General features: G+C 36.4%; 1 protein-coding gene across 1 annotated transcript in view; it reads left to right on the top strand.

Moving 5' to 3' along the window:
- ATRNL1 (attractin like 1) overlaps nucleotides 1-20,439 on the top strand; it is a gene marked incomplete at its 5' end in the record, with an annotated part of 807,401 nt that overhangs the window by 16,194 nt on the left and 770,768 nt on the right. The window contains 2 exons of the mRNA XM_080822490.1: nucleotides 13,367-13,450; nucleotides 14,847-14,960. Of these exons, the coding sequence (XP_080678616.1) occupies nucleotides 13,367-13,450; nucleotides 14,847-14,960 (198 nt within the window). The remainder of the gene's footprint in view (nucleotides 1-13,366; nucleotides 13,451-14,846; nucleotides 14,961-20,439) is intronic.

Genomic DNA, 20,439 nt, shown 5'->3' with positions numbered 1-20,439 from the left:
TATCATCACTTTACATACTCTACTTTTATTTGCTATTTGTATATTGTCTTTCCCCTTTTATATATATATATATACCATATTGTCCACTCTGGCAGTTACTAGCCACATATATCTATTAAAAGTAGTTAAAGTTAAATTTTAAAGGGTCAGTTCCTTTGTTGCACTGGTCATATTTCAAGGGCTCAATAGCCACATGTACTAAGTGGCTCCCATATTGAACAGTAAATATATAGAACTGTTCTATCATTGCAGGAGGTCCTAGACAGCATTGCCTGGAATGTTAGGTCCAGGAAGGCAAAGACAGTTTCTTTTACCATGTTTTTTCTCCACTTTTCATATTAACGGCTTTATTGAGATATAATTTACATACCATAAATCTCACCGTTTATAAAGTACATGATTTAATGGTTTTTAAATACTTACAGTTTGAAACTATAACCATAATTTTAAAACATTTTGTTATTCCATAAAATAACCTGAGCAGTCACTTTCTATTTTCTTCCCTACTCCCTAGCACTGGATTGCCACTAATCTACTCTTTAGAGATCTTTTAAGATTCACTGTTCTTATCCCCCATGCCAGGAATATTGCCCCATTTAATAAATATATTTGAATCAGTGAATGACTATGTGTATATATTTTTTCTGTAGTGTACTTAGGGAGAAAGTCAAACTATATAAGTACATTTTTATCTGTGACTTAAAAAAATAATTTACAGGGTATTTTATATAAGTAGTATAAAATCAGACTAATCTTATACTTTAGATATATGAAAATTAACTTTCATAATGATGTTCCTGAGGTATTTAACCATCCTGAGTTATGAAAACACATTAGCTCCAGAAACTTAGTAATATAGTAAGTGTGGTAAGCATAATTTTAAGAAGACCCTCTTGACCTCTGTCCCCTGGTGTTACTGTCATAGTTATGTTACATGACTGAAGGGAGATTATTTGAGTAGACTTAATCAAGCCACATGAGCCCTTTAAAAGCAGTTTTCTCAGGTTGCTAGTAGAAGGGGACGTCAAAGACTGGAGGTGCAAAGAGAATTTGACATACCATTGCTGGTTTGAAGATGGAGGGGAACATGTGGAAAGGGCTGGAGAGTGGCCTCTGGAGCTGAGAGCATCCCTTGACCAATAGTTGTCAAGGAAATGGGACTCTTAGCCCCATAACCTCAAGGAACTAAATTCTGTCAACAAGCTGAATGGGTTTAGAAGTGGATTCTTTTCAAAAGGTTCTAGATAAGAGTCTAGCTCAGCTAGTGCTCATCTGAGTCCACAGGGACTTCTGACTTATAGAACTGTGAAATAATAAAGGTATGTTGTTTGAAGCTTCTATGTTTGTGGCAATTTATTAACAAAGCAATAAAAAGAAACAAATTCAGGAACACATTTAGCAACAAGTCATTGAAAAAAGGTATTCTTGAGTTTCAGTTAATCATATTGTTTAGTTAACCAGAAAATTAAATTAAATTACTTCCTTAAGCATGATGGTGAATTGAATTTTATTATTTTTAACAGCAGTAATAATGCAGGATGATTTGTGAGTTTAGTTTTTTATCATGCTTTGTTTACTTTCCTCTCCTTCCTCTCTTTGGTTTGCCATGAATGATGGCATAAGTTTACTAATTAATATTTGGATTCTTGAAGATGCTTTGACATTTTAGCTATCTGATCTATTTGGCCCTATTTGATCCACAGGATACTGTTCACACCATTCATTTCATTCTGAAATACTACTTGAGCCAAAGGTAACGATTATACCTTTAAGACAGCCGAACCATATAACACCTAAAAGTGAATAGGAAAAATACAGACAGCTTAAGGTTTAAAAATGATTAGTAGGGGCACCTGGGTGGCTCAGTGGGTTAAAGCCTCTGCCTCCGGCTCAGGTCATGATCCCAGAGTTCTGGGATTGAGCCCCACATCAGGCTCTCTGCTCAGCGGGGAGCCTGCTTCCTCCTCTCTCTCTGCCTGCCTCTCTGGCTACTTGAGATCTCTATCTGTCAAATAAATAAATAAAATCTTTAAAAAAAAATGATTAGTAGATGGGAAGTCAGTTTAGCCAGAAGGGAAAAAGTTTGTCCTTATTTATTATTAGATGGTAGATGAATTTCAGAAGAAAGATACCATGGGGAAGAGACTGTATGACTAAAAAAATTGCTTGGGTTGTATAGTCATCTCAGTGACTTAAGGCAATGCTGAGGATAAAAATGCTTAATAGGCTAGAATCCTCATATTTGGGAATATAATTGTTAGAATTTTTGAGTTCAGAATTAGTTGAGAAATAGGCTTTGAAGTCAGATCATTAACGGTTAAAATATCAGGTTTATGGGTGCTAATATGGAGAACATGATTTTTTTAAATTTAAAGATTTATTTATTTGAGAGAGAGCGAGAGTGCGCACATGTACACATGGTGGGGAGGGGCTGAGGGAGAGAAAGTCTTAAGCGGACTCTGTGCTGAGTGTAAAGCCTGATACAAGGCTCCATCTCACAACCCTGAGATCACGACCTGAGCCAAAACCAAGAGTTGGATGCTTAACTGACTGAGCCACCCAGGCGTCTCTGGAGAACATGACTTTCATTCATGTGTGGCCATAATGGGCTATCTAATATTTCACTTCAAAATTAAATTTACCTGCAGCCAGAGGTAAGCAACTGCTGGTCCATGTTTCTGGGCAGGGCTCTTACAGTGCTTGGAAGAAAGTAAGCATAATGCTTTCCCTCAGCTGGGAGTTGGTGCAGCTTTCTATGCCCCGTTTTTTTCTCCTTAACTTACCATTCAGAAGCCCCCCCCCCTTCTCCATTGAGGAAGAAGGAAGGAGTGAGATATGGGCAGAGAGGTGAAGAGTGTCACTCTAATTAAAATCCCTCCCCATGGAAATATTAGGAGTGAATAATATATTCTCTCTAACAATCAGTAAAAAATAAATAAGTACAACTGAATCAAATCTTTTCAAAATGAAGTATCTTGCCTGGTAACTTAATTTCTTCCCCTATGCCTATAGCTTCTTTACTCAGTATGAAGTCAGCTTTACAGTAAGCATATTTAACATGGCCAGAAATCTTGAAGTAAATGCCTAATTATAATATTTGTCCAACAATCTGATGTTCAAATATTTGAGCAAAAGACTGCTGAGTACCCAATTGGCTGCTATCAATTCCAATACAACTTATGCACAGTTAAGTATTGACACACAGCAGGTAAAAGGTTAAAATGCTGAAATCTTTTTTGATGCTGGTCTTGGTAACATCTATCCTAAAGGCACTGTTTGGTCTTGGCAATTATTTGAAGCCTGGTTGAGATTGGGAAAGATATGCAGTGGGAATGCAGTATTTTAAAGGAAGGTTTGATTTGCTGGAGGAGAAATGGTAATGGTCTTCCAGTGGCAGTCCACTAGTAGTCAATTATTTTTCACCCCAAATCATGCAAAGAGTGTGGTATAAACAGCTCCTTCCTCTTCCACTAGATGTGAGAGCTGATGAAGCACATACTATTTGCTACCACTGAGGCCAGTCAACTGGTGCCAGTCAACTACTGTAGTCAGCTTGGTTAGTGTACTTACACGGGGTAATACCTATTTGGCCAGGATATGATTTGTTCAAATTAGTGTTAAGTGGGATGGTACCCAAGATGACTTACTGGAATGTGGGAAGAAAATATTAGGATTTCTAGTAATGTTATTTTTAATTTTGATTTTTAAAATTTATATTTTATAGTACATAATATTTAATTTAATTTAATTTAATTTTTTTAAGTAGGCTCCATTCCCACTCAGCGTGGAGGCCAATGTGGTGCTTGAACTCACGACCCTGAGATCAAGAACTGAGCTGAAATCAAGAGCCAGACACTTAACTGACCGAGCCACCCAGGGGCCCCTAGTGCACAATATTTTAAATAGTACATGTATATTTACAGGTAAATATACATATATTTGAGTTATGTAATAAAAACTTTTACTGACAAGGGAGCATGTAATTAAGGTTTGAAGACTACTGCTCTAGCAGGTGAGGTCACTTAAATTTTTATTAGGAGTTGGATGGATGGAGAAGGCACACTTAGAAGTGGAGGATACACAGTGCTCTGTGAAGGAAAAAGAAGAAATGCAAGCTCAACAGTGTAATACAATAATGACTGCAGAAAGGAAAAAGAATAGTTAATACCAATGAATATAATCTTTAGGTACTCTTTACTTTGTTTAAATGTATAAACTGTTAAACAATATTTTAATTAAAAGCATTCTTTTAAAAAAGACTTCCTTATGAGGATGGATTGCAGAGGTGACTGTGCATAAAGATTCCCCAAATGGATTCAGCTATTCCTTGAGTAGTTATTGTCAGCACTAAAACCATATATATATATATTTTAAAAATTTTATTTATTTATTTATTTGACAGAGATCACAAGCAGGCAGAGAGGCAGGCAGAGAGAGGAGGGGAAGCAGGCTCCCTGCTAGCAGAGAGCCCAATGCGGGGCTCGATCCCAGGACCCTGGGATCATGACCTGAGCTGAAGGCAGAGGCTTTAACCCACTGAGCCACCCAGGCGCCCCTAAAACCATATATTTTTAAAAAAGATTTTATTTATTTATTTGTCAGAGAGAGAGAGTGTGTACAAGCAGGGGGAGCAGCAGGCAGAGGGAAAAGCAGGGAGCCTGCTGAGCAGGGAGCCGGATGCGGGACTTGATCCCAGGACCCTAGGATCATGACCTGAGCCGAAGGCAGATGCTTAACTGGCTGAGCCACCCAGGCATACCAAAACTATATTTTTTGATAAATAGGATTTACTATCTCAGAGACTTTGTACCATTTAAACTACTGATTTTTTTTCTCATTTTTATGATGTTTTAATCAAATTTTGTATTCATACCAAGGATAGAGAACAATATAATTGATTTCGTTTTAGTTTTGTTTAATGTTTGTGCTGGTTTTCTTAACAGTCCAGTGTGTTTATTTGATCATGGACTCTAGACTGGGCAGTTTTAGCTAGATGAGACCTTTGAAGACATATAGGCATGTGACATGCACCTGGACAGGGATTGGCAAACTTTTTTTCTAAAATGCCAGTTAATAGATATTTTAGACTTTGCAGGCCTGATGGTCTCTGTAGCCACTGCTCAACTCTGCTCTTGTATTGTGTTAGCAATCTTAGACATGTGTAAACAAATGTGTGTAGTAGAAGTCCAGCAAATCTTCATTTACACAAACAGGCAATGGGCCAGTAGATTGTGGAGCTGTGATCTAGATTAACATATCAATATGGCTCTCAATTCATGAACAGGAGTGCCACAATAAAAAATACATTAGTTGTTTGAAACTTAGAATACATTGTAGAAACAACATTAGAAGTGGCAAGTTCAGTGTCTGTGTTTCTGTGGAGACAGTTTCTGACAACCTCTGCAGATGGGCCATACTTTGTTTCTTTGCCTGCTTGGTAATTTTTTGTTAATTTTTGTGATGTGATAAGGCTAGGATTAGAAGCATCACCCTCTTTAGGTTTTTTGTCTTTGCTTTTGGTTTTTTTTGCATATGTGGGTTGTAGTTCATGATTTTTCTAAACTACTTTTGTAATGCCTGTATTCTTTATTGCATATGGTCTCTAAAGTCTCTGTTCTTTTAGCTTGTGGTCAGCTAGTGTTTTGAGATCGATTTCATTGAATGCCTGGAGCCAAGGAAAAATGAATAACTCTCTAGTCTTTGCAGATTGACTCTTTCAGGGCACTCCTACAGTTGCATAGCTAGGCTGTTTATGACTCTACCTTAGCCTTAATTTCCTTTTTGCTTTCAGTCTAAAAGTTAACTAGAGGTTAACTTTCAGGTCTTTTGTGAGGATGTAGTCTTCCCTGGGAATGCATGTGGCTCCTCATGTTCCCCTGTATGGGCTCACATACTGGATAGTTTTTCAGTACCCTAATTCTTCAAAGAATCTCTCCCCAGATTTTCCTCCCAGGTGTGTGGTGTATCTATTGTTTGCTTCCACTGTGACCTTTTGCCTCATGCAGCAGGGTTGCTGGTATTTGCCTTTCAGAGTTTTTAAGGAATGCCTTCTCTATAACTGCTTTTTTTGCTCTGAAGGGGTTTCATGCTAGGCATAGGATGATTTTCATGTTTTATCAACAAATGATTTCATGAATTAAATGTAAAAATTTTAGGTAAGTTTAAATTGCTCAAAGGGTTAATGCAATTAAATTTATGGTTCCTTCCTTGAACCACTCCGAGTAACCATTGAATCTATCTTTTCCCATTCTTGTAAGCACTGTCATCTGGATTTCCCTATAGTCTCATCATTAGACATTCCCCATTGATTCACTGAATGAGTTGTAGTCCCCCAACAGAGGAATGCTATTTCCCGAGCCTCCAAGTCTTTATACATACCTCAGTCAGAATACTGTTATATGTATTCTTTTTATAAATGTTAGATTAAATTTGATTATATTTTAAGATTTTTGCATGATGGATTATTCATAATTTTCATTTCTTCTGTTGGTTTCATCGAGTTGTACTATTTAAAGAACCATTCCTTTCATCTAAAATATCAATTTTTTATTTTTTTTACATTAAAAATTTTTTTTTTATTTTTTCATAAACATATAGTGTATTTTTAGCCCCAGGGTTACAGGTCTGTGAATCGCCAAGTTAACACACTTCACAGCACTCACCATAGCACATACCCTCCCCAATGTCCATAACCCCACCACCCTCTCCCCACCCCCTGACCCCCAGCAGCCCTCAGTTTGTTTTGTGAGATTAACAGTCTCTGATGGTTTGTCTCCCTCCCAATCCCATCTTGTTTCATTTATTCTTTTCCTACCCCCCAAACCCCCCACATTGCATCTCCACTTCCTCATATCAGGGAGATCATATTATAGTTGTCTTTCTCCGATTGACTTATTTCGCTAAGCATAATACCCTCCAGTTCCATCCATGTCGTCGCAAATGGCAAGATTTCATTTCTTTTGATGGCTACATACTATTCCATTGTATATATATACCACATTTTCTTTATCCATTCATTTGTTGATGGACATCTAGGTTCTTTCCATAGTTTGGCTATTGTGGACATTGCTGCTATAAACATTTGGGTGCACGTGCCCCTTCGGATCACTATGTTTTTATCTTTAGGGTAAATACCTAGTAGTGCAATTGGTGGGTCATAGAGTAGCTCTATTTTCAACTTTTTGAGGAACCTCCATGCTGTTTTCCAGAGTGGTTGCACCATAAAATATCAATTTTATTGTTAGAAAGTTCTTAATGTCTTATTCTTTCTGTAGTATCTGTAGTGAGGTTTCTCTTTTCCTTTTTGATAATGGTAATTAATGATTTTTCCTTTTTTTTCTTGTTAAGTTTTGCTAGAAAATTTTTCATTTTGTTAGTCTTCATGATGCCAGTTTTTAATTGTGTTGGTTTCCTTTGTTGTATGACTTTTTTATTTGAGAGTTTTCTGTTCTTTTTTTTTTTTTTTTTTTTTGTAAGATTTATTTATTTGTGAGAGAGAGAGCATGTCCCAGTGTGGAGAGGAGCAGAGGGAAAGAGAGAGAATCCCAAGGAGACTCCTCGCTGAGCACAGAGCCCAATGCAGGCCAATGCAGTCTCACAACCCTGAGATCATGACCTGAGCTGAAACCAACAGTTGGACCCTCAACTAACTGAGCCACCCAGGCTCTCCAAGAGATTTCTGTTCTTTATTATTCCCTTCCATATATTTTCTTCTGATTTAACTCACTGTTCTTTTTCTAGCTTCTTGAGCTGTAACCTTGGATAATTGATTTTCAGTTTTCTAATATATACATCAAGAGCTAAAATTTCTCTCTAAATACCGGCTTAGCTTCATCTCATAAATTTTGATATGTTGTGGTTTTAATATTATTCAATTAAAATATTTTCTAATTGTCTTGGTGACTTAGAAGTGTATTGCTTAATTTGCAAATATTTGGGGATTTTAAATTTATCTTTTTTGCATAGTCAGTGTGTATAGTGCTGCCACTAATTTCATGGTTTTTGGATGCATGATTACTATAGCCAATTGTTATTGATTAAATTGATTTAATTCAATTCTGGTATTGCTTGTTGGTGTGACTTACGAACAAGTAGTCCTATAAAGAGGGTGGGAATTTATTTTTCTCACTGTCGACTTTGGCTCCTGAAAGACTTTTGCAGGCTCAAAGTGTAAAAAATATACAGGAGTTCAAGGTTCTCAAGTGCATCTACCCAGATGGCACCCTCCTAGGTATCAGGGTTTTACTTCCTCTTAGGGGCACTATCTTTAGCACTGAAATTTTGTCACGGCTGTGAATTAAACTTTTTCTAGAATTCTGCTCCTCTCACAATCTGATCCTGGGCCTATTTTTCAGCTTGATCATCCTCCCTTGGATTCAGGAGCAGAGTTTTTTTTTTTTTTAATAGTTTATTTATTTATTTGACAGAGATCACAGGCAGAGAGGCAGGCAGAGAGAGAGTGAGAAGCAGGCTCCCCACTGAGCAGACAGCCCGATGCGGGGCTCGATCCCAGGACTCTGGGATCATGACCTGAGCTGAAGGCAGAGGCTTAACCCACTGAGCCACCCAGGTGCCCCAGCAGAGATTTTTTGAATGTTAGAGTCCCCTGGCTTTTACACTGTATCTAAAATTGGTGGTTGGTGAACTGGGTCTTACAGGTTATTGGGAAAAGCTGCTCATTGAGCAGGTGTCTCACAGAGGGACTCTGCTGCAGTTTTCCTTCTATAGCATATCAGTGACTTTTTATAGCAATCAACTCATTCCACAGTCCTTCTAATTATCCTTGCTACTGTACTTCTCAAATATTAGAGCTATTGCATTAGCCTGTTGTTTGTGCATAACCTTCTGCTGGAATGCCATGTCAGCTCTCAAGTAGGAGTCTTAGTCATCGTGATGCTGTAACATGCCAGGAGTTATTACCACTTTGTCTACCATCTGCCCAGTGAGTGACCTACTAGCATCCTGTCCTGAAGATATGCTTCTCGGTGGTAACTGTTAGTTTGACCACCCTCCCCTCCATCACCCTGAAGCAGAAGTATCTGCTTTCACACTGAGCACTGGGCACATGTGGTATACCTGGGAGATGCTGGGACACTGACAGAGTAGTACACAGAAGTAGCCAGTAAGAAATATATTATCAAGTCCACTACCACAGGGGGCAACCAGAACTTAATCCCATAAGGAAGTACTGGGGGGAAAATGCACTGCAGTGTTATCCCAACAAAGAGGTAAGGAAGCTTGGGAGTATCTACACTCTTACCAAATCATTCATTGGCTAGAAATCATTCATTCTGGGAGTATGTTGGTTTATAGGCACTTTCAGCTCATCACATGCAGAGGAAATGGGGTTCCAGTGGCCAGAGGGGAGTCCTCCAGCAATGATGCAGGTGCTTGCCTGAGGAAGTCAGGCTGAGCATGTGGAAATAGTAAGGGGGTGTGAGAGGATATAACGGTGGATAGTACAAACACTGTTGGCTACTTTAAAAGATAAGTCTCTTTTCAACTATGCAGCATAATTGCCAAATTACTTTGAAGTTTTGCTGATTTATTCCTATGACTACTCTTTTTTTCCACATCTTTGCCAGTATTTGATATTATTTTTTAAATTTTGGTCATTTGTGTGTGTGTGTGTGTGTGTGTGTGTGTGTACATAGTGGTGGTATGTTATTGTGATTTCATTTTGCCTATCCTTGGTTATTATTGATTGGTTTGGGTTAGTCAGAAAAAAGAATCACAGTATTTTCAGCAGGAAAAGTTTAATGTAAATAAATTTTGATTGTAACAGAGATTGGATTAATGAGAAATTGGCTAGTAAGAAGTAAAGGGATCTCCAAACAACGTGGAAACAGTGGCTATAAGGAGCAGCCGCTCCTATGCTTATGGTTGAGCTAGAACACTTAGGTATAAGCCCCGGCCTCCTGGCCCGAGATCCAGACCTTGTCAGGAGGGCATGGCTGTGACTCACTGAATGGTACTGTCGCTGTGATGCTGCACTGGCAGAAAATGCTTGATATCTGCCCCTTGGCACTTGCCATGGTTATCTTATTAAAAGATGGGGCATGCTGTTCATGGGGCAGTGTCCCGCTGAAGGCACTCTGCTGCAGAATTTCCCGAGCGGAGGTGCTGGGAGGAGCCGTTGGTAGCTGGGTTGCTGGCCGTCACAATCTATAGTAGCATAGTCCTGGAGAAGCCAAGCTACAGGAGATCGTTAAGTAACCCCGGTGCACTCTGTTGACAAAGCATGACAGGTTTAACATCAGGCCATCTGACAAAAAAGTATTTACAGGGCCCAGATCCATTTTCACAGAGTAGGCAAACTGGATTTTGAGGTGACAGGCAATGGATAATTGGCACTACCCTTTGATTATTCAGCTTTTTAATGTTTTTTTTTTCTAAACATATATGAATTCTCCTGCAACCAAATAGCATTGCATTACTATCTAAGAAGATACACATCTTCCTAGTGAAGTCCTCACCCTTCGTCCAAAAGGAGAGAGTACGCAGTTCAAAGAGTCATTATATCTATGATTGGGTGTATTAATTACTCTTCATATTCAGTCATAGTCATACTGAATATGCCATTATCTAAAGTCTAAATTGTAAAGTTAACTTACAACAACTTGTATGTAAAGTAGAAATGAGGAGAGAAGATATACACATAACAAGAAAATAGAAACTATGCAAAGCTGTTATAATCTCTGTTTCTGTAATGTGTTATAAGATGATAATTGCTATCTGAGGTTTTGTTCTTCCACTCCCTATTTTTATTTCTCCTGCTCTCAGCTAGAGTTTCAGGTTGTTGGAATTTCAACTGGTGGAGTGACCAAAACCCAATGGGTTGTGTTCTCAGTCCCTGCTTTGGTTGGATATTTTTTATGGGTCTATTCTCATCCTGTTTTAGCTCTGTTTAAATGTGCTGTGTTTAAGTGTAAACCTGTGCCTCAAATTTTCAAATTTGATTTTGGTAGTTTTCAGTATTAGTATATTATTTATACTATTATTATTTTTTCAAATATATCTCTTACCTTTTACAGTTTTTAATTAAGTGCCAAAATTTTAAGTCTTGTCTTTTGCCTTTTTGAGCTTAGTAAAGTATATTTATTTTATAGGGCAGGTTTGACAGTCTCTGTAATTGAGGTATCTTCAGGTCTCTTCCTGTTGTCCCTTTGTTCTTATTTTGGTGTCTTGCATCTTCATATGTCTTAGTATCTCTAATCATGCTAGACATTTTACTTGAGAAATTATTGGTAGAAATAATTTGAGGTCTAGAATAATGTTACGTTTCTTTAGAGAGTATTTTTTTGTATCTTGTTAGGAGCTTTGGCATACTAGCAGTTCCAGTAACCCCTTAAGCCAGTTCTAAGCCTTGAGGTTTTCCGTCCAGTTGACTCATAGCTAGGCTTCAGTCCACATAGGGGCTGGTTTACTTCGGGTAAAGCCTTACCCTAATAACTGGTCATTGTGTCTCAGTTCAGAGGGCCATATTGTTTGAGCCCCTACCTTTCATGGGCCATTGCCTTCAACTGTTATCTCCCTCCCTGTCTTAGGCTGCCAAAAGCACTCAGCTTTTTGATACTGTCTTCTAAAGAGGCAAGTCTTTCCAGAGCAAAAGGAGCTCTGAATGCCTGCCTCTTGAATTTGCAACTTCTGGGTCTTGGGTTGGTAGATCTTACCATTTTGTTACTTATAAGATGCTTTTAAGATTGTAAACATTTTCCTTAGCTTTTTAAAGTTGTTTTCAGTGCAGGATTTGTCTGAATTATCTTTTTTTTTTTTAAGATTTTATTTATTTATTCGACAGACAGAAATCACAAGTAGGCAGAGAGGCAGGCAGAGAGAGAGGAGGAAGCAGACTCCCTGCTGAGCAGAGAGCCCGATGTGGGGCTCGATCCCAGGACCCTGAGATCACGACCCGAGCCAAAGGCAGAGGCTTAACTGACTGAGCCACCCAGGTGCCCTGGTATAGAGATTTTTAAGTGAGGTAACACATATGTGCTTATGTAGGTCCTGACACATAGAAAATTCTCAATTTATTGTTACATTAATTTGAGAGTATTGGAATTTTTCTTAAAAAACTTTTCCAAGCATGAATTAGCCCATTTATTGCCTAAAATCATCTGCAGGGATTATGAAAGACTTACAAATAACATTCTTATTGACTGACATTTCTGTCAACCATTATTTAGATAAATGAAATTTTTTTTCTAGTGTACTTAAGACTAGTCTATAAGGAAAATTTAAGTTATCTAAAACGAAATAATGACCCTGAGATCTATATGCGTATGTGTATATTATGTATAATGTATGTGTTTATGTATAAGTGAATATATAAAGACTAATCCTTGTGTGTTTGTTTCTGTGTGTATGTATATAAGTATATATGTACTTGCATATATTATATATAAAGGCTAAATAGGAAGGTATCTTAATTACTTAAAGTATGATCTTCTGTGGATAAAACAGTTGGGCTGGAGCTAAGGAGAACAAAGTGAAGTAGAACTGAGATTTTGTTTTAAATGTTTTTAAATTCTAAAAACTGAGTTTTTCTAATTGTCCTTTTTGTGTTTTAAATGGAAGATAATTATAAAACCTTGATTTATCCTATTTTTAGAATTGATTGAGTTTTTGGATTAGGTATAAAGTAGGTAAGAGAAAATAATAATAAAAACAGGCAGCCCCCAAACTCAGTAAAGTCTAGTGACAGCTACCTCAGTAATCCTGGCTTGTGGAAAACAAATACAGTGATATAATGAGACAGATGGTGAGTATAGTTGGGGTGAACATAGCATAATGGACATACTGTTAAATCACTGAGTTGGACACCTAAAACTAATGTAACATTGTGTGTTTACTCAAAATAAATAGATAAAAAACTTACTACTTGAGAATAAATAACATGAGAACTGAAAAAAGCCAAGACCAAAACCAAAAGCAAATATAGCTAACACTGTAAGTTCAGAATGGTATGTACATACACTATTTCTCTATTTCATTGATCTGCATCTTTTAAAGTTCATTTGACCTTCCTTTTTTTGCCTCCATCTTTTTTTTATACAGAGGCAATTTAACTACATCTATTTTTGTAGTAAGCATTAAGCCCATCAGTACAATGTTTGATCTCTCAGTGTGTTTTTTCACTGTGCAAAGTGAAACAGTCAAAATATGTCAAAGTTTAGAGAAATCCAAAATAAATTCTTTTGAGATGTGTAGAGATAGATGGCAATATGAAAACTTTCCTAATTTGTAAGTAAACTATTGGAAAATGCTACATTCCATTTCTTTGGTTAAGTATCTTTTTAATTTTCTTATGCTACTATATGTTTTAAAATTACTTTAAGGTAATCGTTTTCATGATTTTGTTTTCTAGGTTAACAGAACCTTCTGGATATTTAACAGATGGTCCAATTAACTATAAATATAAAACTAAATGCACTTGGCTAATTGAAGGCTAGTAAGTATATAATTTGGATTAAATTATTTTATTCTGAAATGATAAAGAAGATGATCACTTCAGTTTTAAAGCAATACAGTATAATTTTATAGGTATATAGCTTGTTCAGTTACTTATCGTTCATTCAGCCATAATTCATGATATTTTAAAATGAGATTTGCAACTTTTAGATATCACATTTAATGTAAATTATAGTACCCCATTAACGAGATAATAGTTTGTTACATATGTTTTATTTTTGAGTTATGTTAGTGTGGCAGTAAATCAAGTGGGCACTTTCTGGCTTGCTTTAAACATCTTGTTATGGAATTTGAAAATGCCATAGAAAGTATAAAAATATTTCATGCTAAATTATGTCATTGGTTCATTCGATTCAGCATTTTAGTTATAAGGATGTTAAAAAAAGAACATTTTGTAGGAGAGAGTTAATTATCTTTTTAGGAAAAATTTTCAGTAATTAGGGTTTGAGATTGAATTGATCTATTTAAACATGCTGTGAATAGATCATAAATGAATTGATATGTTATTTTTGAATCATTTTATGATTTTTAAAGAGTGTATTTGGAAAATGTTTTTCTTTGGGGGGTTATTTTAGAAAGTTTTTAGAACTTAAAAGTTACTAATTCCCTTAGCACTTATGGTCTCATTTTGATTTTTTGTGTTTTGTTTGTTTGTTTATTGTTTTTTAAGTAATCGCTATGCCCAGTGTGGGGCTTGAACTCATGACCTTGAGCTCCATGCTCCACTAAGCCAGCCAGGTGCTCCCCCCTTTTTTTTCATTTTGTTTATTTATTGATATATCATTGAGACCTTTTAATTACAATTTCAAGACCATATTAGAACCTTTAGTTAATAAGCGTTGTGTAGAAATAAGAGTTGTTACTTTTTGAATGTTGAATTTTAAAAATAAACTTCATTCAAGTGGAATTTACTTATAATACAATGCATATTAAGTATACAGTTCAACATGGCTTCAATAATGTATACAATCTCTGTAATGTCCCCTTTAATCAAGACCTAGAATATTTACTGCTGACCAAATTTTTAGAAAATGGTGATTTATATATGCAATCTGTTAATAGATTTTGAAGTTGTATGTCATTTTTACAATTCACTTACTTTTAAAGTTTTCTTTATTTAAGTAATCTCTACACCCCACATGGGGCTCAAACTTAACAACCCTGAGATCAAGAGTCTCATGCTTTTCTGACTGAGCCTGCCAGGCGCCCCTCATTTTTACAATTTAGAGAAGACTCTTTATCACTCTTTTACACTGGTAACTTAAGAATGTATACAAAATTTTCTATAAATAGTTTTTTAATACAGTACTCAAAATTTTTCAGACTCTGCTTTGAATGTTACATATTAATTAAATGTATTTTAATATTTTTTTCAGTCCAAATGCAGTGTTAAGATTAAGATTCAATCATTTTGCAACAGAATGTAGCTGGGATCATATGTATGTTTATGATGGAGATTCAATATATGCACCTTTAATAGCGGTTCTTAGGTGAGTAATAGTGTTTAATTGGTAAACTTACAGTCAGTTTTAGAACAGTAACTGTAATTTATTAATTTTAAGTATATACTGCTCTGTGCTTTAAAATAAATTTAGCAGAGATATTGATGGCTAAATTCTAAGATGGTTATAATACATGTTTGCATACTGTGACTGTCAACTAAATTTTGATTTAGTAAAGATAAATAAGTACTCTTTCAGAAGCGTGTATTTCTTGATAAATATCCTTTATTCTTTCCACATATCATTTATTCTTTTAAAGTGATATGAATATGTTTTCAGAGATACCTGTTGGGTAGCTTATTGTGAGCTCTATGTAACAAAGAAATAATAGGCAGATGTATATGTTTTTTATAGTTGTCTTTTTATTTTGGTGAAATGATAAAATTTCCAATTCTGTAAAAAAAGGTTAAGGTATACTTTATGTAATGATTTAATAACAAATGTGTTTCTTTCAATCTTGAATTGGGTTTTGGTTGTTTCACAATACTTATTGTTAGTAGTCAGACTTAATTTTATTTTGTTTTACTTTTTATTTTTTAAAAAATATTTTATTTATTTATTTGACAGAGATTACAAGTAGGCAGAGAGCCAGGCAGAGAGAGAGGAAGGGAAACAGGCTCCCCGCTGAGCAGAGAGCACAATGCGGGGCTCGATCCCAGGACCCTGGGACCATAACCTGAGCCGAAGGCAGAGGCTTTAACCCACTGGGCCACCCAGGTGCCCCCAGACTTAATTTTAAAATTAAAGTATTTTCAGTATCAGTTTAAAAAATCCTTTCTGTGTAATACAAATTATTATAAAATGTTTTATGAATAGGAGAAAATATATTAGATATAGGAAATATTCAGATCATGTAATGTTGATTTGGTGTACAATTTAACTAAGTTTGTTGTCAACCAGAGTTACTGATTAAATTATTCCTTATATTTCTTATTTCTATAATACTGCTTACATGTTCTACCATTGTTAAAATTTTGAATAAAGATAAAAGCTTATTGTTCCCCTCAAATTTTTAAAAATTTCTTTCTTCTTTTTACTATTTATGTTGTAAATATTCTGTTCACCAGGAATGTGAACTACTGTTTTTTGGATAGACATGTAAGGACTTGTATTTCTGAAGGAATATTTCACAGTGACTCTCTAGGATCTTAATCATAGTCTGTAATATTGCTATTGTTCTAAATACTTTTAGAATTTAATTTTTGAGTTGTTTGAAAATTATTTAAGGGGTTGCCACAGAGAGCCCTTTATCCAAGGGTGATAGAAAATGGAATAGTCGTATGAATAATTGTATTGTAAGATAGTTTGTTGTGATAATTAGGTAAGATTCTGGGTTCATACATTAATTTTTAGTAATTTAGGTTTTACTCAGCTATCATTATTGTGTTTTTATTGCTTTTCCATTTGTTTTCTTCATAGTTGTAATGACTGCATTAATTAACAGTGATCCATTAACACTCTTAACAGTGCTTTCTTGATACTAAAGGAAACTTTTATGAGGTAAGGATGGGTTTTAGTATATGACTGTGAAGATGGAACCAGTGACTTTTCATTAGCAAGTGTTCCTATTAGCTGTCTTGAAGGAGATGGAAAGATGTTTATTGAGTATCCCCTTGATGCTAATCAGCGTACTAGGCAGTTTATATGTCATCTAATTCTCACAGGGATCTTGTGGTAGAAGTGCTGTTATCCCCATTTTATTGTTGAGAAAATTGAGGCTCAGAGAAATTGCTTTACTTTTAATAGATGGTGGAGCCAGGATTAGGATGTGAATTCTCTGGACTTAAAAGCCTAAAATACTACAATTCAGAATTTAAGTGTTTAAATCGTTCCAGTTTCATAATATACATTTCTCAACAAATACGTGATAACTTCCTCAGCTCCAGAGACTGTCATAAGCCTGGAAGATATAGTAAGGAATAAGGTACAGGCATTGCAGTGAATTCACACACCAGCTGTCTAGAGTTGGGTCAAACTTCATAGCTGGGTGCACCGTCCTCCATAGAACTGCCCATAGTTCAGATACCAGCTGCAGGTCCAGAGGTCCTCAAGCCCCACCCACACTTCTGAACAGATGGCTGCAGATTTAGGGGTGCCCACCCCCCCTTCAGGTTCAATAATTCACTAGAATGACTCATAGAACTCAGGAAACACTATACTTATGATTATAGTTTCATGATAAAGGTTAAAAATCAGGACCAGCCAAATGAAGAGACACATAGATTGAGGTCTGGGGGGATCACAGACAACTTCTGTGTCCTTGGGATATGTTACATTCCCAGCATACCAATGTGTCTCATCATCCAGGAAGCTTACCTGAGCTACAGGTGTCCAGAGTTTTTGTTGGGGTTCCGTTAATATAGGCATGATTGATTGAATCATTGGCCACAAGGTTGAACTGTCTCTAGTCCTCCTGCTGTCTCTGGAATTTGGATTGATTTCTTGTGGCTCAAAGCCTCAACCCTTTAATTGTATGTTGGTCTTTCTGGTGTGGCCAGCTCCCATCCCGAGTCCCCTCATTAGCATGAACAGTCAGAGTTCCCATGAATAATGGAGACAATTCTATCACTTGGGAAATTCCAAGGATTTGGAGGCTATATCAGTACACAGCAGTTTGGTACTGGTGGCAGCATGCACACAGTTTTTTGTGTTTTTTTTTTTTTTTTTTTTTTTTACCCAGCACATAAGTATTGTAATTAGGTTATGAAAATAGTGCTATATGATTTTAGAAGTAACTAATTCTTCATGGTGAATTTCATCATGGGCAGAAGTAGAATAGACAAAGTATGGGGGCCAGATGGGACATTCTCGGTAGAGAAAAACATATGTACAAAGGCACAGATGCATTAAAGAGCTTTATGTTTTGGGCTAATATAAGTAGTTATGAGTAATTTGATCACAGGCTCTGTGAAGGGATTGGTAGGAGCCAGATTACCCAATAAACAGTAATCATTACATCTACTGAATGGTTATTATGTGCCAGGCAGTATGCAAGAGTTCTTTATATATAATAACTCATTTAATCTTCACAGTGACCCTTTAGTTAGGAATTATTATTGCCATGGAGTTTATAAATTCTCCATTCATAAATGAAGAATTGAGGCACAAAGAGATTAAGAGTCGTTCAAACTTGCCTAGCTAGTAAGTAATATAGTCAGAATAATAACTCTGGTTTTATACTCCCTTATCACTGTAGTATTGCTTTCTTCTTTACCACATTAAGGAAATGGGGCTTTATTCTGTAGCCAAGACTTTAGAATGTGGAGAATGGATTGTTAATAGAGAAGTGTTATTTTTTGATGGTGTGCTGGACAGCTGCGTGCTGGACGTCATGCTTGTAAAATCACATGTAGAAATTATTTGAAACCTAGAAAGATAATATATTCCTATAGAGAGTGCCTGGGGACACTAGCAATCCAATCAACTGAATTTAGATCCTGAGGTGATTCACACCCAAGCTGTAATGCAGTCTCCTGGAGGGTTGATCTTTTACTAGTTCACTTTTACTTATAGTCCTTGGGGTCCCAGGGCAAAGCAGAGACCTTGGGTTCCACTTTTTGTTTTTCTACCTCTGTAAAACAACCCAGTTTCTCAGCCCTTCAAACCTCACCGCCAACTTTGAAATCAGCAAATGCCCATAAGAAGTGGCCCCAGTACCTGGGCTCACCATCTTCTTAGTTCTCCAGTACCTTCAAATTGATATATATATATTTTTATGTAATTTGTCATTTTTCTAGTTGACTTCAGTGGAAGGGTTAGTTGGTCCAATTGCTTGATGTGTCATATAAGATGTGGAAACCCTCTCTTTTAAAGTTTATTTTTAAAAATAAATCAATTAAATTTCTTTTATTTATTTTTAAAATAAATTACTCTTAAAAAAAAAACCAACAGGGACGCCTGGGTGGCTCAGTTGGTTAAGCAGCTGCCTTCGGCTCAGGTCATGATCCCAGCGTCCTGGGATCGAGTCCCGCATCGGGCTCCTTGCTCGGCAGGGAGCCTGCTTCTCCCTCTGCCTCTGCCTGCTACTCTGTCTACTTGTGCTCACTCTCGCTCCTCTCTCTCTCGGACAAATAAAAAAAAAAAAAAAAAAAAAAAACCAACAACACTTATAGGGGTGCCTGGGTGGCTCAGTGGGTTAAGCCTCTGCCTTCAGCCTAGGTCGTGATCTCAGGGTCCTGGGATTGAGCCCCGCATCAGGCTCTCTGCTCAGCAGGGAGCCTGCTTCCTCCTCTCTCTCTGCCTGCTTGTGATCTCTCTCTCTCTGTCAAATAGACAAATAAAATCTTTAAAAAAAACACACACTCATAAATAAATAACCAGTAAACATATCTGTCCTTTGTTTCAGAGAGATTAATTTTATCTGTTATAAAGACCTGGGAATATTATTTTTAACAATGTACTCACTTCAAAGTAATCTCACTATGGTGAAAAATATATGTAACTAAGATTGGTAGTATAGAATTAGAATTCTTTTGACAGTCCCCTTTTAAATTTTTTGTTCCTTCACAAACATAGGTTAGTAGATGCAGTAATAATTAGAAAAGCATCAAGATTTGATTGCTTTTTAATTTGTTTACTTTGAGAATGTGTTTGTAAAATAAATCATTTGATTATTATATTTCATTTTGTTCTGGCAAATATGATTTGAACAAGAGAGTTCAGTTCCTGGTGACATAAATTTAACATTGCCTAAAGGAATGGACTATTTCAAGTAATGTAATTTGTTGTTAGCAGCTTCTTTTCTCATATTGCATGTTTTCACAGATTTAGAGAGGATAGGATGGTATCAGTAAATGAAGATATGTAATTTTTCCTAATGCATACGGAGATTGAAAAAGGGAAAAGTAGCAATTACTAACTGGTTACTGACTCAGAACTCTTGCACATTAATATCCGCCTCCCTCCCTTTGCTAGTTTTCTTTTGTGTCAATATGGACTTAAATGTCTTTTGGAATATTAATATAAGTTGTATGAGTATGCAAACATTTTTTCTAATGACCTAGAATACCTGGATAAGTGTCCTGGAAGTGTACAAGTTTAACCACAATGTCACTGTAGTCCCTTTGCTGGGGTGGAGTACTCTCCTTCCAGCTTCATCAGAATTTGCCACCAGAGGGAGAGACAGCAAGGCTTTCTACGGGCTTTAAGAGAAGGTTTACACGTGACTTAAGAGATCACCCTGTAGTATTATAACAGGATGGATAGGAGGATAAAGGGGGAAATGGACACTGCGGTCCAGCTGATGTCAGGGAAGAAGAGGAGGGTGGTGACATGAGAATGAACTTTGGTCCATTGGCAGCAGTAGGAGGGCTAATTGGGTGAAAAACGGAGAGAAGCTTGTTTTAGGCTTATCCTTCTAGTTGCTTATTCTGTTACAGATTTTTAGTGATGCTGACAATATTTTTTGAGTAAGTTTTCATGTGATGAAGTCATATGCATATTAATATATATCGCATTCAATTTTGCT

The sequence above is a fragment of the Martes martes genome (genome assembly GCF_963455335.1).
Source record: "Martes martes genome assembly, chromosome: 14".
In the NCBI taxonomy this organism is placed as follows: Eukaryota; Metazoa; Chordata; class Mammalia; order Carnivora; family Mustelidae; genus Martes; species Martes martes.
This window is presented reverse-complemented; position numbering and strand designations above follow the sequence as displayed.